Source organism: Diospyros lotus, chromosome 13 (assembly GCF_014633365.1).
Source record: "Diospyros lotus cultivar Yz01 chromosome 13, ASM1463336v1, whole genome shotgun sequence".
In the NCBI taxonomy this organism is placed as follows: Eukaryota; Viridiplantae; Streptophyta; class Magnoliopsida; order Ericales; family Ebenaceae; genus Diospyros; species Diospyros lotus.
Window position 1 is genome coordinate 14,415,522 of NC_068350.1, and position 22,267 is coordinate 14,437,788.

At 39.4% G+C, this 22,267-nt stretch overlaps 2 protein-coding genes across 3 annotated transcripts; both read left to right on the forward strand.

The window, feature by feature from the left end:
• The first annotated feature begins 13,621 nt into the window (after window positions 1–13,621).
• On the forward strand, window positions 13,622–17,262 carry LOC127788070 (uncharacterized). Its single transcript, XM_052316189.1, has 5 exons — window positions 13,622–15,852; window positions 15,948–16,049; window positions 16,322–16,421; window positions 16,528–16,626; window positions 16,831–17,262. The coding sequence occupies exons 1-5, from the start codon at window positions 13,622–13,624 to the stop codon at window positions 17,260–17,262; spliced, it is 2,964 nt and encodes a 987-aa protein (XP_052172149.1).
• Window positions 17,263–17,426: 164 nt separating this feature from the next.
• Window positions 17,427–21,786, forward strand: LOC127789208 (uncharacterized). Of its 2 annotated transcripts, XM_052318028.1 has the most exons (9): window positions 17,427–17,621; window positions 17,690–17,931; window positions 18,008–18,208; window positions 18,285–18,374; window positions 18,480–18,584; window positions 18,675–19,004; window positions 19,082–19,183; window positions 21,315–21,557; window positions 21,655–21,745. In XM_052318028.1, the coding sequence occupies exons 1-9, from the start codon at window positions 17,432–17,434 to the stop codon at window positions 21,667–21,669; spliced, it is 1,518 nt and encodes a 505-aa protein (XP_052173988.1). In that variant the 5' UTR covers window positions 17,427–17,431; the 3' UTR covers window positions 21,670–21,745. The 2 variants fall into 2 exon arrangements, with proteins under 2 accessions (XP_052173988.1, XP_052173989.1); XM_052318029.1 differs by lacking the exon at window positions 21,315–21,557 and having other exon boundaries at window positions 21,655–21,786.
• The last annotated feature ends 481 nt before the right edge of the window (window positions 21,787–22,267 follow it).

Below are 22,267 nucleotides of genomic sequence, written 5' to 3' on the forward strand. Positions count from 1 at the left end.
CTTTTGCCACTAGCTTCGCCACAAGGTCTTGCCACTAGCTCTTGCCACTAACTTTTGTCACTAGCTTCGCCATAAAGTCTTGCCACTAGCTCTCGCCATTAGCTTTTACCACTAGTTTCGCCATAAGGTCTTGCCACTAGCTCTCGCCACTAGCTTTTGCCACTAACTTTCACCACTAGCTCTTGCCACTAGCTCTTGCCACTAGGTTCGCCACAAGGTCTTGCCACTAGCTCTCGCCATTAGATTTTGCTACTAGCTTTGCCACAAGGTCTTGCCAGTAGCTCTCACCATTAGATTTTGCTACTAGCTTCACCACAAGGTCTTGCCACTAGCTCTCGCCACTAGTTTCGCCACAAGGTCTTGCCACTAGCTCTCGCCACTAGCTTTTGCCACTTGTTTCGCCACAAGGTCTTGCCACAAGTTTCGCCACAAGCTTTTTCCTTCACCGCTAGATTCGCCGCAAGACTTTTCCTTCTCTGTTAGGTTCACCGCAAGACTTTTCCTTCGCCGTTAGGTTCGCTGCAAGGATTTGGCCCTGTTAGTGCTAAAAAAATGAGTTAGAAGGCTCGCGAGAATCTTCCCCGCGAAGACCCTCCGATGCCAAAGTTAGTCTCGGATCCCAATGATTATTCACGAAAATAGTAAAAGTGCATTCAAAGTGTCTAGATTTTACCGAATTTGGAAGTCCCACTTAATGTCCTGTAGCTAGGTATTTATAGGGCACAATTCTCCAGGATGGCGAGTGCTGACACGTGGCGGCTACTGAATGGATCGAAACCAAAAGGAGGAGGTTGCCATAGAGCTACCTTGAGAAGGCTCGCGGTAGATGCTGCCGCAAGGCAGCTTACCCTCGCGGCCAAGGTTATCGCAACGTAGCTTGACCTCACGGCAAGGCTCCCGCGAAGCTGCTTGCCCTTGCAACAAAGTTACCGCGAGGCAGCTCGGCCTTGCGGCCAACGCTTGCCGCGAGGTAGCCCAACTGCTGGCCCTCGCGGCTAGCCTTTGCGGCTATAATCTATCTGCCTTACGGCTGCGACTTCACGGCGAGCCAAAAAATTCTTTCATTTCTCAAATTTTTCCCCCATTTTTTCTATGGCACAACAATTGCCCCCTACTCTTCTGTTTTGTCTTTAGACGAAATTTAAAAAGTAAAAATATTAGCCAATGAGTCAGGTCTAGCACCTTGACTCAACCAAGTGTTTTAGAATGCCCAAAAAGTTCTTACTTCGACCAGAGGCTGGAGTAACAAATTATCTCTAGGCAACCATACCCTTGATAGATAGACTCAATTGCGGAATTCTTGCCGGGTGTCTGAGCTTGCCGGGAGGTCTAGGCAACGGATCAGCTAAGGAGTCGGGTCTAGCTCGGGAGCATAGCATTGGACTCAGTCAATGGATCCCGATGAGCCTACAAGCACAGTCTCCGGAGCATTCGGTGATCCCATAATGGATCATAGCGCTCTGGCTATTGTGTTCTCCATGTCCGTCTTTCGAGGTTAGCCTATTTCAGGGAATCTGGGTTTGGCCAGTGGTTCGGCCCGAGATTCCGGCCAAACATCCAAGTTTGCCGGGAGACCTAGGCTCCAGATCTACCAAGGAGTTGGGTCTAGCCAAAAAAGCATAGCACGCAACTCAAGCAAGGGATCTGGGTGAGTCTGCGGGCATAGGCATCGGATGTTCTGGTGATCCCGGGCCAACTCGTGGTCATAGGCACCAGATTGTAACTGGATGACTCAACTCCGATAAGCGGGGTCATGGCAGAGTTGTCACAGGGTTGTTGTCTTTTCATGCCTTCATTGGGCCAGTCTACCTCAGGGGATCTGGGTTTGGCCAGTGGCTCGGCGCGGGATTCCTACCAGGCATCCGAGTTTGTCGAGAGACTTAGGCGCCAGATCAACCAAGGAGTCGGGTCTAGCCAAAAAGGTATAGTACCGAACTCGAACGAGGGATTTGGGTGAGTCTGCGGGCATAGGCATCGGATCCTCTGGTGATCCCAGGCCAGCTCGTGGTCATCGGCACCAAATTGCCACTAGGTGACTTGACCTTCGGGAGCGGTCTTATGCTAGAGCTATCAGGTGATCACTTCATTTCTTTTCTGCCTTCCTAGGGCCAGTCTACCTTAGGGAATCTGGGTTTGGCCAGTGGTCCAGCACGGGATTCCTACCAGACATCCGAGTTTGCCGGGAGACCTAGGCACTAAATCAACCAAGGAGTCGGGTCTAGCCAAAAAGGCATAGCACCGAACTCAAACGAGGGATTCGGGTAAGTCTGCAAGCATAGGCATCAGATGTTCTGGTAATCCCGGGCCAACCCGTGGTCATCGACACTAGATTGCCGTTAGGCGACTTGACCTATTAGAAGCGAGCTGTGCTTGAGCCGCCATACCTGCATGACACATACAAATAATCCGGGCTCATGAAGATTTTAGGTGGTTCGGCTTATAGTTTTGCCTATTCCACGGGAATACATGGGATATATTCTTTTATTTATCGGGGGATGTTATTACAATGGAAAATTAAAGACAATTCCGGCCTTTAACTGGGTCGAGTAACACTTCTAATGACAGGCTTGACTCTACGTCTCATGCTTCGTCCCTTCCCCTAGGGTTAAAGCCGGGAAATACCTCTCGAGGTGTACGGTGTTCCAAGCTTTTCCTATCACCTTGCTTTGTGGTGTCGATAGTGTGCACCTGTTGGGGTCTATCATCTTCTGGATTTTGTAAGGCACTTCGAGTTGGGTTTCCCTTCCTCTTCTATTACCTTCCCCTGCATCCAAAATCTCCATTTGGGTGACAAATTGTTCTGCTCGGTCGAACAACTCAGTCACAGAATTTAGCTCGGAGAAAGCTAAGGATCTTCTAAGTAGGGCGTATGTAGTTCCATTTAGTAGGGCTGACACCGCTAACCCGACTGGGAGATCCCTCACTTCCTGCATCGTGGCTCTGAATCACTCGATGTATTGCTTCAGGGATTCATTCGGCTTCTGCTATAAGCTCATTAGATATATTGCATTCTTCTTCTTCGGGAGATAGACAGAGAATGCATTTAAGAATTCTTTCTTCAATTATTCGAATGATCGTGTATGTCCTGCTGGTAATTCGATGAACCACTATTGAGCTTGTCCTGTTAGGGAGAATGGGAAAGCCCTGCACCTCGTGACCTCATTCCATTCATGTAGCACGGCTGCTGCGACAAAATGTTGTAAATGCTTCTCGGGGTCTTCCCTTCCTGAGTATATCGAAAGGTGCAGCAGTTCGAACCCTGGTTGCACTGGTCGCCTTTGGAGTTCTTCAGATAGAGGGAATCCTTTCGAGGGAGTTACCTTTGGTATCATCATTACCTGCTTCTGTTCTAGCACCACTTCTATGAGGTATTTAATGTCAGACACGCTGAGTGTTTCCTGTTTCCTTTCATTTTGGCAAAGAGATGGGTCATAAGACACTCCCGAGTAGGTGTTTTCTACTGTCTCTCTATACGTGGGAGCTTTTCTTGCCCTCATGCTATTTTTCCTTCTAGAGTCCGTTACTTCCGGGACTTGATTATTCAGCCTTGGAGTTCTGATTCTTGTCCCTTACCGAGGGGCCCTTGGAGGGTCATCTTGGGATCTTTGATGTTCTGTTATCGTATCGATTTGTCCCATATCGAGAATGTGAATGCCCGGCATTAGTTCACGTAACAAAGCAGTGACTTCCTGTAGTCTTCTCATATTCTCCTCATTGGACATTTTTAGTTTGTTATTCTGTTTCTTCAGCTCCTCAAAATTCTTCCGCAATAGTTCATAATCTGAGAGTAAGACCGTGGGTGAAACTATTCTTGAAGTCCCCACGAGGTTTCCATAAGAGTGTTGTTCCCGACTAGCGGGCGCTACATGGGGGATTTGTTCCTCTCGTCCTGTCGCTTATCTCCTCAATCCAACTATGTGTGCTTCTCCTTGCTTTGAATGCTCCATGCCCCCCGGCCCGGTGGTATGGTTGCATTCGAGCACCAGGAAGTTACCGGAATGCACTTCGTTGTTAGGGTGATCTACTGAAAATTCTGGTACTACAGAGTATGCCAGGTGGGGGCCTTTCGTGGCTCCTGTCCTGGTACGAGCACCCCTTTGGGTGGGGTCAAGCGGGTTCACCCAATTCGCTAATCTTGTCCCTCTCGGCATCTTGTGTTAAGATTGGCTTTTTGTTGCGTTTCCCACAAACAGCGCCAAATTGTTTTTTCCAAAATATAACAATTAAAATTTGTGATGTGGGGTCAACTCAAGCTTGTTGTCGAGTGAGGTTAGGTTGTCGTGAAAGATGTCGTCTCAAGGGAGATTGCCGTTAGGATGCTCGCCGCAAGGATTTACCACTAGCTCTTGCCACTAGCTTTTGCCACTAGCTTAGCCACAAGGTCTTGCCATTAGCTCTCGCCATTAGCTTTTGCCACTAACTTCGCCACAAGGTCTTGCCACTAGCTCTCACCACTAGCTTTTGTCACTAGCTCTCGCCACTAGCTCTTGCCACTAGCTTCGCCACAAGGTCTTGCCATTAGCTCTCGCCATTAGCTCTTACCACTAGCTTTTGCCACTAGCTCTCGCCATTAGCTTTTGCCACTAGCTTCGCCACAAGGTCTTGCCACTAGCTCTCGCCATTAGCTTTTGCCACTAGTTTCGCCACAAGGTCTTGCTACTAGCTCTCGCCACTAGCTTTTGCCACTAGTTTCGCCACAAGGTCTTGCCACAAGTTTCGCCACAAGATTTTTCCTTTGCCGCTAGGTTCGCCGCAAGACTTTTCCTTCGCCGTTAGGTTAGCCGCAAGGATTTGGCCCTGTTAGTGCTCAAAAAATGGGTTAGAAGGCTCGCGGGAATCTTCCCCACGAAGACCCTCCAATGACAAAGTTAGTCTCGGATCCCAATGACTATTCACGAAAATAGTAAAAGTGCATTCAAAGTGTCCAGATTTTACTGAAGTTGGAAGTCTCACTTAATGTCCTGTAGCTAGGTATTTATATGGTACAATTCTCAAGGATGGCGGGTACTAACACGTGGCGGCTATTGAATGGATCAAAACCAAAAGGAGGAGGTTGCCATGGAGCTACCTCGAGAAGGCTCGCGGCTGCCTACCGCGAGGTAGCCCGGACCTCGCGGCAAGGCTGCCGCGAGGCAGCTTGCCCTCGCGACTAGCGCTTGTCGCGAGGTAGTTGGACCTCGCGGCAAGCTACTACCTCGTGGCTAAGGTTGCTGCGAGGTAGTTTGATCTAGCGGCAAGGCTGCTTGCCCTCGCGGCAAGGCTGCCGCGAGGCAGCTCGGCCTTGCAGCCAGCGCTTGCCGTTAGGCAGCCCAACGACTGGCCCTTACGGCTATAATATAGCCGCCTTGCGGCTAGTGGCTCACGACTTCACGGCGAGCCGAAAAATTCTTTCATTTCTCAAATTTTTCCCCCATTTTTTCTATGGCACAACACACACCATTATTCATTTTCTCAGCCTACCATATTTGCATGTCTTAATAATTAAACAAGATACAATATTCATACATAATAATAAAACAAAAAATAACAAATTGAATTGACTTACAATTTCAAATCGAGTTACTACAAAAGCTTTTGAGCCTATTACATGATTGTACTTTAACTTTGATCGATTATTTTTGTCAATCTCACAACGTTTCTACAATATAAAAAAAATTCTTATGCTATTATTTTGAAGAGATACAAATATACTATATTAAATTAATATAATATTATTAAACAAATTTTCAAATTTAATTATTCAACTCAAAACTTTTACCTAGCAAATTACACACCAATCATGAAATAATTACATACAATAAAACAAATATAAATGTAGTTAGACAAATTGAACAATGTATAAATTGATTTTACTTAATTTATACCTTATGTTTAGGATCTATCCACATTTCAGATAGGCGTTGATAATTCTGTGCGTTCAAACCAGATTCTTGTAGGAGATTTAGTCTTGCCTCCTCATTTTGTGCTTCAAAAACTTTCGTTTGAGGTGGTAACACCATTACCTACTCTTATTTTTCAATAGATCCTCACAATTATCTTTAACATAATCATCTTTCAAATTGATTTCAAATCTCTCATTTAATTAATTCAACACAAACAACAACAAAACAAAAAATATTCAAATTAAAAGTCAAGATAATCAAAGAATGAAAAAAATAAGAAAAAAATATTTTAAAAATATATAATCTTATCGCACATTTAGTAAAAGCATCATGTTTTTCTTCTTTCGTAACTTCCTTCCATTTGATCGAACATGCCATAAAATTCCTAGCAATTACACCCAATTCGTTTTATAATTTGCATGACTGTTCAACAATAATTGGCCTTCATTTACCTGTGGGAATATTAATAACCATCTTCCCCGATGATTTCACAATTTTTTGAACACCAATTCCTCTTGTTTTTCCATGAACTTGTTTTTTTGAAATAGATTCTACAGAAGCAAGACAAAAATAATTTAAAACTTAATAATAATAATTAGACATCAATAATGATAGTGGTAGACAGTCGCATAAAGTATATCTTTGAATGAGAAATTTTTCTTCTATCACAAAACAAACAAAACAATTATAAATGCAAAAGGAAAAATAATAATAGATCTTTATATAAAGCACATACTCCTAATCTCTTAAAACTTATTAGTTGTATGAAGTTGAAAACATAAAAGGAATTTATCCAATATATAGTTGTAAGTTTTATTGGTCACTTTCCATAATTGAAATCATCCATAACTAAATTTTCAACCAACTAGATATTGGCACAACCTAGTACCTGAGCGTGAATTGTGGGACTCAAAGGAGTGATAAGGTTGAACATAACTATCAGAGTGATAAGGTTGAAAACTCCCATAATTTATGCTGCAATAGTAGAGAGACGTTGAAGGATGAAAGAGTGTCAATGGCAACAACTTCAACCCGAAATGGTAGTTCGGCTGGTTAAGGAAATCTCAACAAACAGATTGAGAAAATCTTGGATTCAAAACAGAGCACATCTTGAAGTATCCTCGCAGAGCATATCTCGGACTTTATACTTCTCGTTATGAGGTTTTATGTAACCCGTTTTCAGATTTGATGTAATTTTGTTATCCCAGTTTTTGTTTAAATAGAGGATATGGTCCTTAGCAAATGTAAGAACCCATATTTTCGTGAAATTACCACGTAATTTCGATAAGTTTGAAATACTAAAAGATCAGTTTAATGATAAATTAAGTCACCGAATCGACTGTAGGGAGTGTCTTGGAGCTTAGATGTCTAAGAAAAATGATACGACATTGATGAGTGTTTCGAGATAGGATTATGGTATTGAAAAAAATCGGATCAGGAACGATTTTTGGTACAACTAAAACGCAGCTGCCATTTAGGCTGCAAAATCGAATTATTCTAGGGGACTTCTTAAAAGTCAACGGAAACCTAAGGGGGCTCCAATTTTTCGTAATGAGCAACCCTTCAGTGATTTCGAGATGAAACGATAGCCCGGTGAGGATACTGGGGTGAAATCGTCATTTTCAACTAAGTTTTGAATTATTAATTTTGAATTTTCAATATCGGACTGTAAATTAATTCAGTGTTTGAGGATATTTTTGCAATTAGAGAATTATTTCAATGAATTTGGGATAAAATTTGAGGTTTAAATGTATAATTTGTTGTTAGTATAGTATAATATATAAAGTTTTATATATGTAGCTGTTCGTCTGTGCGCGTTCATGGAGGCCATGCCTCTGTCTCTTCCATGCCATACTCTGCGGCAAATTGGAGAAGTTGGAAGCGAGACTTGAGAAGATTTTGGAAGAATTTTTGTAGAGAATTTGATCGACTGATAATGTGATGTGATATATATATACATTTTTGCGTGGAGCTCAAGTCGTCACTGCCTATAAATTGGCAGTAGTCTTGGCCGAGAGAAGGAAAGGAAATGGAAGAAAAATTGAGAAAGGGAGCTTAGGCTGAGCATGGCCGAGAGAGAGAAGGAGATCGAGAGAGAAAGAGAGAGAGAGATCAGATGAGAGAAAGCGAGAGAGCTCATGAGAGCTTGGGTCGAAGTCGGCCATGGCAGCTCGGGTGATGCAAGCCGACACAAAGCAAAAGCTGGAGTCGCCGATGGTGGCGGGGTAGTAGCCGAAGCGGCCGAAGACGCTGCCATGGCAGCCGCGAAGCTGCTATTGCAGTAGCCAGTGCAGCCATGGCCACAGGCAACAGTTGCACGACCGGTTGATGGCCGCGATGGTGGTAGCAGTTGGGCTGGCCGATGTCAAGCAGCGACAGCGGAAGCGAGGCAGGCGGCGACGGGCTAAAGTTGGTTCGCGCGCAGGAGTTGCAGGCGAGAGGAAGAAGAAATAGGAGGAATAAAGGAAAAAAAGAAAAGAAAAGAAAAGGAAAAAAAAAAGAAAAAGAAATGGAAGAAAAATAGAAAAAAATTAGAGAAAAATTCTCAAAAAAATCTCGAAAAATAGGAAGTGGATATTTATTAATATTTCAAAAATTTTGGTAAGAAAAAAATTGTTCGGGCACGCGTTTCGAGGATATAGCACGCATACTGAGAAAAATTGAGAGGTTAAGTTAAGGCAAGTAAAATTCTCCAGAAAAGTTCAGAAATTCAGAAACATTATTTTATGAATTGTCATAGTGAAATATTTGAGAAATATTTAGTTGAGATTTATTGAGGAAAAATATGAACAAATAGAGAGAAAAATAAAGAAAATACAAAAAATTATAGAAAAATATGTTTTAATACTTATTTAATCAAATATGGTGATTATGATACTTTGAGGTTAAAGTTGAAGTGACTTGTGCAAATTTTGAGATTGGCACGCAAATCGAGACTATGCACAAATTTCGATGCAATACACGAATTTTGAGGCAAGAAGCGAATATCGAGGTAGCCCAATAAGCTTGAGAAGGTAAGTGGTACTTTCCAACTGGATTTAGTTTTATGGAAAATGCTTGATTTGTAAGTGCTTCCACCCAAAAACTTGATTTTAAGTAAATGATTTTATCATGTTGTCCTATCTTGATGTGAATATATCATGTAGATTGCATTTACATGCTATGATGAAATGTACATATATACACGATGTTATTATTGATCATGCATCGTATAAGAGTTTGGGATTATGGATTGGCACCGCTGCTCTACCAAGGGTGCACCTATACACCATGGCCTAGTAAGGAGGCTGTAAAAATGGGAAGCAACAATTGGGTGCGGTCTACTCAAACCAAAATGATATGGAAATGACATTTTTCATTTTGCATTCATGCACGAAATATGTTTATTGTTCCATTACTTAGATGATTTATCATCAAACTTGGGCTTTACCCCTAGAATATTCAAACGTTCCAGATGGAGATTGTAACAGAAACGAGGATGAATGAGGCATGAAATGGCACTTAGTAAAGTGCATAATGAGTGGAATGTATGTAATGTAGCCCATGTATTTAAGTTCTGCTACTTTGAATTCTAAACATTTTGAGGAATGATGATGTATAACCTTATTTATGGTTAATGAGAATGTAAGAATTGATTTATGATCAATGTTAAGATATCAGGTTCGATTCTAGCTTCCGCAATAGATGTGTATGATGATTCTCTTTTGAGATAAATGAATGGAAATTTTGGGATAGATATGAGGAATGATATGATTTAGCTTTTAGTTTTTTGAAGAAAAAAATTTATTATCCCATAATTGTCCCAAGTTATAACGCGCTCGAGAAAACGGGGCGTTACAGCAAATGTGTAATGTTGTTGTGTTCATGAATACAAAAAGTGAACTTATTCATTCCATCCTTTTTCTTTTTTCAATTTCTCTTTTTGGTATCAGAGCAACAATGAACACAACACAACCCAGCATCTCGGTGAGCTCAAATTGCCTCCAATTAACCATGACTTCACTCTCACTCAACGTTGGAAATTTTGTTACTCTCAAACTCAGCCCCACAAATTATCCATTGTGGCGTGAACAAGCCTTCGCCCTTACAGAAAGCCAAGAAGTGCTCAGTCACCATACTAATAAAGATCCTGCCCCACCTAAATACACAATACCAGATTCCAATGAAACCCCAAATGCAGAAACTTCTGCACCAAGAATAACTGAAGCATACGTTGCATGGAGAAAGGCAAATCGCCTTATTCGAGGGTGAATAATTGGAACACTCTTTGAAGAAACACTTGGCATCGTCGTGGGCTTAGATACAACAAATAATGTTTAGGAAGCACTAAAAAATGCCTACGTAGAAGATTCACAAGAACGAGAATTCACACTCAAGCAACGAGTAACATATGTTCGAAAGGAAGATGACAAAACAATTGGAGAACATATTCAGACCTTCAAAGGCCTATGCGACAGTCTTGCAGCAATTGGAAAACTAGTCCCAGACAAAGAAAATGTATTTTGTCTTCTCACTAGTCTTGGTCCTCAATATGAAACTTTTACTACTACCATGCTCAAACCACCAAGACCATCATACTCTGAGCTTGTCTCACAATTTCAAAGCCTTGATCAAAGATGAAATTGGTTCTCAAACCATGCAAGGATGAAAGAGCGTCAATGGCAACAAGCAAAAATTCACTTCAATAGGAAGAGGATTTCAGGCACAACAACCAAAGGACCAAAATCGTGGCTACTCCCCTAGCCCAACGTTGAGCACTCAAAAAGACAACCTCCCCCACCTGAAGAACGACGTATGACACCTGTTGAAAGAGATCTCTATCGTGAAGAAAAATGTCAATACTGTGGCATGGTAGGACATATTGCCAAAATATGTTGGTGGGTGCCCAAAAGACCAACACAACAAATGACATACCAGAAGCTCTGGAAGCACTTACCTTGGACAACACAATTGCTAAAACGGAATGGACCTTAGACACAGGAGCCTCAAACCACATGACAGGTAAGCAAGGTATGTTAACTAATATTCGACGCTATTCTAGTTCAGATTCGGTTCTTATTGGTGATGGATCTTCTCTACCAATTTTTGGTATTAGAGATTCTAGCATCGAGCAAAAGAATAAAGTCTTACCACTTTATGATGTCTTACTAGTCCCTCACTTAAAAAAAAATCTGCTCTATGTAAGTTAACTAACAACACAATTTCCAATTAATTGTGAATTCACTAATATTGATTTTTGTGTAAAAAAATGACATACATAACAACCAGTGATCACAGGGAGGCGCAAGGGTGATCTTTATGTTCTTCCTAACTTGCCGAAACTCTATTTTTCTCATTGTTTCAAATTCGGCCCTACAGATGTTTGGCACTAACGCTTAGGACATCCCCAATCCTCTGCTTTACAATTTTTAAAAAATAAAGGGTTGATTGATGTTATTGGCAGTATAACAACCAAACATATTTTTGATAGTTGCCAATTAGGGAAGCTTAGTAGATTACCTTTTTCTACTTCTAAACATTTAAGCTCTAGCATTTTTGAAAAAATTCATTGTGATTTGTGGGGACCTGCTCCTATTTTATCTATTGGAAAATTCAAATATTATGCATGTTTAGCTGATGATTTTTTAAGTATACTTGTATCGTTCCTTTACAACATAAATTTGACTTTGTAAGTCCTTATTTAGCCTTTGAACAATATGTCAACAGACAATTTAACAAAAAGATCAAGATTTTTCACTCGAATGGAGGAGGAGAATTCATAAACTCCAAGTTATCATCTCACTTCCTCTCCACTGGAATTATATATCAGGTATCATGTCCATACACTCACTACAAGGAAAAGTGGTATTGGCGGCGAAGTTTTCCCGGCGGTTTTATGAATTGTCGGGAAAACATCACCATTACCGGCGGTTTTAAAAACCGCCGGTAAAACGTTATCATTACCGGCGGTTTATAAAACCGCCGGTTATGGAGTCAACATGACCGGCGGTTTATAAAACCGCCGGTTATAGCATACACATCTCCGGCGGTTTTATAAAACCGCCGGTGATTTTGACCATAACCGGCGGTTTTTAAACCGCCGGTTATGTTTTCCCTTCACCGGCGGTTTTAAAACCGCCGGGGATAGTATCTATATAATCCCGTCCTTAACCCCTTCGATTTCTTCCAAAATCCCCCCCCTGCAAACCCTAACCGGTTCTCTCCTTCGATCACCCTCACGCCTCGCTGCCTCCCTCGATCACCCTCGCGCCTCGCTGCCTCCCTCGATCACCCTCGCTCGCCTCGCCTTCCCTCGCTCTCTCGCTCGCCTCGCCTCGCCCTCCCTCGCTCGCTCGCCTCGGCTCGCCTTCCCTCGCTCACTCTCAGTCGGCCTCGCCCTCCCTCGCTCACTCTCAGTCGGCCTCGCCCTCCCTTGCTCACTCTCAGGCGCTATCGCCCTCGGCCTCGCCCTCCCTCGCTCACTGATCAGTCGCACATGCAACCAGAGAAGTGGTGATTGGAATTGGGGTAAATTACAGTTCGATTGCTCCGCGATAGTTGTTCTTCCTTGATCAGGTTTGTCTCCAGCTTGTGTATAATGTATCTCTATACGTATGAATCTTGCGTGTTATCCCAGATCCTCTGTTTCTCCGTTCCAGATCAGTAGCATCATCTATGTTATGATTTGATTGTGCTTTGTGCTTTGATTTTGTTTTACCAGTTAGTGGTGATGCTATGATATGCTTCTGCTTTGTGCTTTGATTTTGTTTTACCAGTTAGTGGTGATGCTATGATATGCTATGATATACGTTTGCAGTAGTTTCTTATTCGGGCATTGTCAAACCCTAAAAATGGCAGTCAAAAGGCCCAATTAATTTTTTTTTTCAGCAACATTAATGAATGCGCACTAATGGAGCTGAAAAATTATTATTTTGAAATGCACATGTAACTCTAATTTATTTGAGTTAGAGCATTTTGAGCAAGATGAAAGTGAATGATCTTTGAAAATTATATGCATTACCAAATTGATATCCCATTCGACTCGATCGAATAAATGTTTAAAAATTCATAAGATTTTGTAAAACTTCATTTAACTTAAAAGCTAATATCAAAAGGTAATTTTGCAGAACTCTTAAATAGTAAGGGAAGGTAATATTATTTTGAAAGGTGAGGAATTCTCAGAAGGTGTACCAAAATTTGAGGGCTAAGTGTAATTTAGTAAAAAATGAAAGGCGGCTTCCTAATCCTATCTCATCCTCACAGCTGCCTTGGAGCAAAAACCATCGTCACCATTAGGTTGATTCTTAAATAAAAGACTATATATATAGATTTCAATTACCTTAACTATATATATAGGTTCTTAATTATTAGTCAGCAGGGAGGGAGACCTCCTCTTCCTTTCAGTGGGGATTTTTTTGATTGAGGGCACTGCCTCTATTTCAATAATGCCTTTCCTATATATTCCTGGAAAGATATTATTGGGTCCCATAATCACTCTTCGCAAATTTCCTAATTAGGCCTTGATTCGGTGGCTCATGCATGTTTTAGGCCTTGTTTGGCTCTTGATTTGGTGGCTCACGGATAGGATATCTCAAAAGTGGGGGGGGGGGGGGTCTGTCATGTCAATAAAGTATTTTTTTTAAACATTTTTTTATTTTTTAAATAATAGTTTAATTTTCAAATATATTATTCTTATAAAAGTTGCATAATTCAATCTTTGAATCCTTATTTTTAGCAGGTTTGATATATAAATTATTTTAATGGAGCTGAATAAGAGTTGGATTAACATATCAAACAGGATAGATCATCGATACGAACAAGGAATTCAGGAGTTTATTCAGTTTGCCTATAGACATAAGTCTCCTGGGGCAAGCATATATTGTCCGTGTATTAAATGTGTTAACAGATATTTTCATAAACGAGATGTTGTGGAGGAACATCTCATTTTGAATGGGTTTGACACTAATTACATAATATGGACGGTTCATGGAGAGTTATATGTGCCTCGTCATAGTCGAGAAGAATTTCAAGATCAGGAATGTAATATTGGAGATGATATGGTGGGAATGATACATGATGCACATGGAGTTCCCATAAACAATGCTGGAAGTAGTGAAGAAGCTACGAGATTCTATGAATTGTTGGAGAAGGCAGAAACAGAGTTATGGCCTGGTTGTAAGAACTTCACGACATTATCATTTATTGTTCGTTTACAACACTTGAAGGTATTGGGTGGGTTGTCGGATAAAATATTTGATATGTTGCTTGAGTTGTTGAATGAGGCATTTCCAGAAGGAGTGTCATTGCCACGATCGTATCGGGAGGCTAAGAAATTGAGTGAGGATTTAGGTTTTAAGTACTATAAGTACGATGCATGCCCTAACAATTGTATGCTCTTTTGGAAAGATGCATCAAAGTTGGATATATGTACTTTTTGTGGAGAGTCAAGGTATAAAGAATACGAGGTGCACGTGGACGACGATATAACGAAGATGAAAAAAGTCGCTTCTAAACAAGTACGACACTTTCCTTTGATTTCGAGACTGCAAAGATTGTTTATGTCTAACAAAACAGCATCGTTAATGAGGTGGCATGAAGAAGGTAGAACAAATGATGGTATAATGAGGCACCCTGCTGATTCATTAGCTTGGCAATCTTTTGATGAACAACATCCAAAATTCGCTGAAGATAGTCGCAATGTTAGACTTGGGTTGGCTTCTGATGGGTTTAATCCGTTTCGAACAATGACCATTAGCTATAGCATTTGGCCAGTTGTGTTAATGCCATATAATCTACCGCCTTGGTTATGTATGAAACAACCTTACATCATCTTGTCTTTATTGATTGATGGACCTCGTGCACCAGGAGACAATATTGATGTGTTTCTGCAACCGTTGATTCAAGAGTTACAAGAATTATGGAACGAAGGGATAGAAACTTATGATGCTTCAAGAAAAGAAATGTTTCACATGCATGCAACATTGTTGTGGACGATTAATGATTTTCCTGCGTATGCTAATTTATCTGGATGGAGTACTCGAGGAAGAGTTGCTTGTCCTTGTTGCATGAAAGAGACAGAGTCCAAATGGTTAAAACATGGTGGTAAGTTTTGTTATATGGGTCACCGTAGATTCTTGGAGGACATGAGTCATCATTTTCGGTTAGACAAGAAGAATTTTGATGAGACTATTGAAAACCGTGTTGCTCCTCCTCAGTTATCTGGCTACGATGTATTCAAAGATGTTGAATTTGTTAAGAAGATGTATGGAAACCGTGAGAATTCTGGCGCTAGTGTTGGGAGAGGAATGGGTGGTTGGAAAAAACATAGTATATTCTTTGAGCTTCCATATTGGCAAGACAATTTGATCCGACATAATCTCGACGTCATGCACATTGAGAAAAATGTTTGTGACAACATAATTTGGACGTTATTAAATGTTTCAGGTAAATCAAAGGACAACTTGAAAGCACGTCTTGATTTGAAAGAACTAGGGATAAGAAAAAAGTTGCATCCTGAAGATCGTTTAAGTGGGAAGAAGTATTTACCTCCTACATCTTTCACGTTGAATCGAGAACAAAAACATATATTTTTGAAAGTATTGAAAAGTATAAAATCACCCGATGGATTCTCATCAAACATATCACGTCGTGTCCAACTCAAAGAACACACAATGAGTGGACTTAAGAGCCATGACAATCATGTTTTGATGCAACATTTGCTTCCATTGGCAATTAGGAGGGTGTTCAAGAGAAAGTATGTCAGTAAAACTTTGATTGAATTATGCAATTACTTTAAACAGTTGTGTTCTAAAAACATTACAGTTGACGAGTGTAACCAATTGAGGTCACGCATTATATTGGTGCTTTGTCACCTCGAGAAAATATTTCTACCGAGCTTCTTCAATATAATGGAGCATTTAGTTGTTCACCTGCCTGACGAAGTCCAAATTGCGGGACCGGTAATGTTTCGGTGGATGTATCCAGTCGAGAGGTATATTAAGCCATGATTTTTTTAATTTGTGAATTTGTTTGTTCGTTTTTAAGTAAATATTGTGAATTTACTTGATAATGTAACTTATCATGTAGGTTCTTATTGACATTGAAAAAGTATGTAAGGACTAGAAGTCATCCAGAAGGATCTATTGCTGAAGGTTACTTGGCAGAAGAGTGTTTGACTTTTTGTGCAAGGTATTTGGATGATGTGGAAACAAAGTTTAATAGGCCGGTTCGAAATTATGAGGGTGCACATGGTCAACCTATCCCAAAAAAGGGGAAATTAGTCACATTGGATGAGATTTCATTGCAACAAGCCCATCGTTATGTGCTAGCAAATTGTAGTACAATTTCATCTTATCGAGAGTAAGATTATTATAACTTAATCTGGTTAATCAATTTTATTTCATAATAAAAAAAAATGTGTACTTTAATTTCATAATTCTTATCATTTGCATACAATGCAGGACACACTTACAATCCATTAGATTGGAAAGAAGATGTGCTAGCAATCGTGAAATTACACAAAAACACCATGAAAACTTCCCATCATGGTTTCAAAAACATGTAAGTCTTAACATGCTGCCACCACACCCTAAACATCCATATCTACTCATTTTAGAATTTGCATATATTTATTTGCGTAATGAATTATAAACATGTTACAAAACAGGTTTATGAATTGCAAGTAAGTGGTCACAATGTACCCAATGAAGTGAAAACATTAGCTGCTGGGCCTCACTCATGGGCATGGAAGTATTCTGGGTACATCGTAAATGGATTCAAATTCCACACGAGGCGTCGAGAAAGGAGAAGAATGACTCAAAACAGTGGAGTATTATTAAATGCAAATACTGAAAGTTATGCTAGTTCAAAAGATAAACGTCCTATCAGTGGTGATGTTACCTTTTATGGAGTCCTAACAGATGTTGTTGAGATACGATACTCTAACGAATTCAAATTTGTTTTGTTTAAGTGTGATTGGGTTGACAATAATAGAGGGATGAAGGTTGACAGTTTGAATTTCATAACTGTAAATTTTAATTGTTTAATGTATCAAGAGAATAAACCAACAGACGAACCTTTTATACTTGCAACTCAAGCATCACAAGTGTGGTATGTGGCTGATCCTCTTGATGAAGAATGGTATGTTGTCATGAAGATGACACCTAGAGATTTGTATAACATGGGTAAAAGAAATGTGGTAGGGAGCTGTGACGAGGAAGATGCTTTAATTAGTAATCATGTTGAAATCAACAATGATCAGTCCTTACATGCAGAGTTAGGAGAATCTGATGAAGACTACTCTTCTGGAGAATCTGATGAGGATGGTATGCTAGTCGATATATCAGATGATGACGACAATTCCATTCCTTATACTGCACACAGTGATGATAATGATTTCTAATATTGAAGTGGCATGTATATGTCTTCCTTGCATAATATTTAATGATGTGGTATGTATATATGTTTATGTTTTTAGCTTTTTATGTTTTGATTTGTTATTTTTGTTTAACCTAAATTGATATGCTAACAGATTGTTTTTACATTCAAATCAATAATAGGCAATTACATTGATGGCACCTAAGAGGCAGACTCGTTGGCCATTTGGATCCATGTCACGTAGTATAGATTCACACCACGATGATTCACAATCAGTTCCATCCCATCATCCAAACCCAAACCCAGTCCCGCCACATCTACATCATCCCGAAGAGGACTTGATCCACTCACAATCCAACCCCCAAAACTCACATAGTCAGCAAGGTAAATACCAAAAATTATTATTCTTTCCTAATTCAATCTGAATTTATTGTGGTATTATGTTTTAGCAGGTACAAGCTCTATGTCATCTACTGCCAAGAAAGGAAGAGGAATATCAAGACAAATTTCAAAGTGGGGAAAGGAAAAGATTCATATTGAATTTGATGCTCAAGGACAACCAGTTGGGGAGATGGCAACTAAGTTGGAAACCCAACTAGGTGTGATGGTAAGGAATATTGCTCCCCTTACATTTACTGATTGGAGATCACCGGGGATGGAACCATATAAGGAGCGCATCTGGCAAGAGGTCTTGGTGAGTAAATAACGTCTCTCTGATTCTTAGTTATTTGACTCTAAACTTTTATACTCTAATAAGGATATCATTGTAGGATAACACTGATGTACCCACAACATGGAGATCAATTTGCTTGCAACATGCTTCCAAGAAGTGGAGAGAATACAAAGCCACCTTGAAGAGGCATTATGATTGTCATGAGACAGATAAGGCTCGCCTGTCAAAAATACCGCCTGGGGTGGACCCAGAACAGTGGAAGGTTCTTGTGGAGTATTGGGGATGTGAGCAAGCACAGGTATGTATGATTTATGTATGGGTGGATATATCAGATGGATTCTCTATGCCTAGTTCTAATATCATATTACAAGTAGGAACGTAGTGTGACAAATCGTGCCAATCGAGATAAGCAAAAGATGGGTCACACCAGCGGTAGGCGATCACATCCTCAGGTTAGACACCAGGTAAGAATAGAATGGATATTAGTTATATATATTTATTGATAATTTAATTAGTAATGCCTAAACTTTAAACATTTAATATATTTCATATCTTATATATGTTTTTAGATGACTATTGAAAGTGGAGATGAGCCAGATAGAATCAAGCTCTTTAGAAAGACACACACCAAAAAGAGCGGAGAGATAGTAGACTCTACATCTTCATATATAATCGTATGTATTTTTAAAATTTGAAAGTTGTAGATATATTTTGTTTCTTTTACTTGTCGACTGATGTAACTAACTTGTGAAATGTTTCTTGAGGAACAAATGGATGAAAGGTTGTCACAAATACCCACAGATGAACAAACCCCAGATTCGGTAGAGGATGTCTTTACTCAAATACTAGGCAAAGATGGGCATGGCAGGGTAAGGATGGGAGGACTTGGAACATGCCCAACTAAGGTTAGACAAAGACAACAGTATCAAGTGCCTCAAGAGCAATATGACCAAATGCGTGCACAAATTACTGCCGAGCTAGAAGAAAAATTTCAAGTTCAAATCCAAAGTCAAGTTCAAATGCAAGTTCGTGCAATACTTGAGGCAATGGGACATATACCACCAGCTCCAGACAATACACCACAACCGAGACAGGTATGTCGTTCATTAGTGCATTTGATTTAAAATTACATGTTTACTATATATATTAACTAAACTATTTTGAAATATAGCCATCTTCATATGCTAGTGCTTCTGCCACACATGCAAGCACACCATCACCCGAAGCTGAATGCGCTGGATTATCGATACCAGAATGTGATCATCATTTAGAGGTAATTCGCTATCAAATAGTTAATATACTTCAAAATCAAATGCACTATTGATCTTGCCCAATTCCTTGCAAAAACCAAGCCTGCCACTATTAAAACCCATTAACTTTAATCATGCTTTGATAATCTGTGCTTGTGGAAATTTGGTAATTTTGATTTGTTTATTTGGCAATTGGATTTCACTTTCGTTTTGGTTTGTTTGGAGGGGCTGAAGAACACACTTTTAGTTTTCTGCATTTTATCTCAAAACACTTTTTAGTTTTAGACTTATTCATATACTCAAAACTCTTTTTGTCCCATTAATGTGATGCTGTTTATGTTTTGCACTTTTCTTTTTTAGCAAAATGATTTGACTGCTTGGGATAATAAGAAATTGGCAATTGTCTTGTGATCTATTTGCGAACAAGATTGAAAATTAAAGAAAAAGGATACTTCTTATCTAGCTGTAGTTCAACTACAGCTAGTATAGCTCAAATAGACACCACATCATTCATATCCAGTGCAACAGTGTCTGAAAAGAGCATATTGCATATTAGTTACATTTTTTATTCCTCCTAGCAATTGGCATCTAATTTAGGTGTTGCACGCTTCCTCTGTACGTGGATAAAATAAGAATTCCCTCCATATAAATATGCTGTTCCTCGTACATATTTTAAATGTACCCATGAATATACTAGGAGAGCAAATTTGAATTTGACCACCGAGCTGCCATGTTTTTTCAGTAAAAAGCATCGCATCTGGTGGTCCATCCAATTGTTCACTAGTGACGAGCATTACAACATGACAAAATGAGGCAATCATAATAGGCCAACACAGTAAATGGTAGGGGGGGCAACCAAAATCATATACAAAATTGATTTTCACATGCACTTCCATTTACTTTCCAGTCATTCAACACTACTAGGCTACTTGCTGCAACTTACTAGCTACAAGCAGCTAGAGACCCGATCTCAATCCTTCCAACTTGTTGGTTTCGGCCAGAGATCCCGAGCCAAAGTACCTACATGTTTGGCACTCCAATTGGCCCACAAGATCCAGAAATAAGTCAATGGATCTCTCTTTCTCTTTCTCGGTCTGTCTCTCTCTCTCTCTCTATATATATCATTGTCTATAAATGATTTTACCATAGAAATGACAAACAAAAGCTTCCTTTCATAAGCAGTTGTCAAAACCCTCTAAAAAGAAAACAAAGTCATGTTTATCCCATCTGCCTATCTCTTCTCTCCAACCTTACATGATTTTATTCCTATATAGTATAAGATTCTTAATTTGTATGGTGCAGTTTCCTGGCTGCATGTGGATGCACAACCCTTAAAATCTGACCTACTAATTGATTGAATACATGACTTTATACATATAACGCATCATGATCTGAACATTTTCTGCTTGTTTTCTTCTTTCGAATTGCCAGGAAAGCTAGCTGTATGTAGTCAGCTGCTGTTTGAATAAAAATATATGTGTGCCTTGTGTATATATATATTATTGAATTAAGGGACATAAAAATCAAGTGGATATATGTATATATATATATATATGGGTTTCTTTGGAAGTTTCTTCCACACATAAAATAGAAAAGGCAGTGAAGAGTTGGAAGGAAAAGAAGGTGGCAGAAGTGCATGATAGCGCCTGGGAGGAGATGAAATTGGAAGACTTAGGCTCCAAGCCTGCAAATGGTAATGCCATATACGTGTATGTATATATAGGTTATGTTATAATGGGATGGATATATATAGAGAGATGTGAGTTTGAAATTTATCTTGAATTCACGTGGGGTTAACATGGAAGAAACAGTTTAATTAACAGAATGATTTATAGTTGTGAAATTGAAGTTTATATCAATATACTATTGCCAACAGCCCATTGTAAGTTTGAAATTTATGTTCTTTTTGAAACAGCAATAACAACATGACTTTGCCGTTACTGTTTTACAAATTTTGTATAATATGCAATGTTTATCCCATTATTATTGTGTTTATTTCTGTGTTACACAAAACTGTATCCATTTTTAGTTTAAGTTTTCAAATTTTGTGTTTAGTTTTTGTTTTCAATTGGAAAAATCAAAACTGAACCTTGCTTTGTTCTCATGGATACTCATGATATTATATAAGTAATTCTTATTATTCTGTATGATCAGATTAGTGAATTTGTTCACTTGATGAATAGACGAATACCTCGCCACATTATTGCTGAGGCAATTATTGTGTCCATTGATCCAACCAAGTCTGTAGGGGGAGTAGAGCTAGGTAATGAATTTGTTGAAATTAGTATTCAGAAAGTGCTTAAGCCTTTATATCCATTGCCTCGACAATTTTCTGGGATGCGTGTTTTGAGGGATGCTAATAACAGTAAAACTACGATACCATGGAGGGTCTCAGATGTAAGTGTTTTTATATATAGTTATGCAATTTTGATCATGTTTTATGCAATTTCATAGTTAATGTCCATACTTATAAATCTATTGTTTTTCAATGCAGATCGAAAAAATATGATATACAATTTTGGTTGGAGCAGCATGGTGGTGTAATAAATAGTTATCTGAGGTCACTTGGACATGTTTTAGTTTAGGGTTGATTTGTATGTATAAAAATGGTATTGTGTAATGAGACGAGATAAGATCGATCTTTTAAAATTGTAATGGTATTTAAATAGATTTATTATATACAATTGTTATACTTATTGTGTAGTGGGTGAATCTTTTAAAATTGTTAGTAGTTTTTTGTTATACAGGTTTTGCATTTTATTAATGTACAGTGTATGGGTGGCAAAAAAAAAATTTTAGTATTACCGGCGGTTTAAAAACCGCCGGTAATAACGTTTTTGGAATAGAATTACCGGCGGTTTTAAACCGCTGGCAAAGGAAAAACCTTTGCCGGCGGTTTTCAACCGCCGGTAATGATATTTTACCGGCGGTTTTATACCGCCGGCAAAGTTTTAATTTTACTGGCGGTTTTAAACCGCCGGTAAAATATCATTACCGGCGATTTTTAAACCGCCGGCAAAATTAAAACTTTGCCGGCGGATTTCTAAAACCGCTGGGAATTCTTATTTTTACCGGCGGTTCAACAAAACCGTCGGTAAATTTTTTTC

Coding starts and splice junctions, on each gene's coding strand:
- LOC127789208 (XM_052318028.1), top strand. CDS start 17,432: ATGGCACCTAAGAGGCAGACTCGTTGGCCATTTGGATCCATGTCACGT. Junction 18,209..18,284: donor GGGGATGTGAGCAAGCACAG/GTATGTATGATT, acceptor TATTACAAGTAG/GAACGTAGTGTGACAAATCG. Junction 18,585..18,674: donor CTACATCTTCATATATAATC/GTATGTATTTTT, acceptor ATGTTTCTTGAG/GAACAAATGGATGAAAGGTT.
- LOC127788070 (XM_052316189.1), top strand. CDS start 13,622: ATGGAGCTGAATAAGAGTTGGATTAACATATCAAACAGGATAGATCAT. Junction 15,853..15,947: donor TGGATGTATCCAGTCGAGAG/GTATATTAAGCC, acceptor CTTATCATGTAG/GTTCTTATTGACATTGAAAA. Junction 16,050..16,321: donor TGTTTGACTTTTTGTGCAAG/GTATTTGGATGA, acceptor CATACAATGCAG/GACACACTTACAATCCATTA.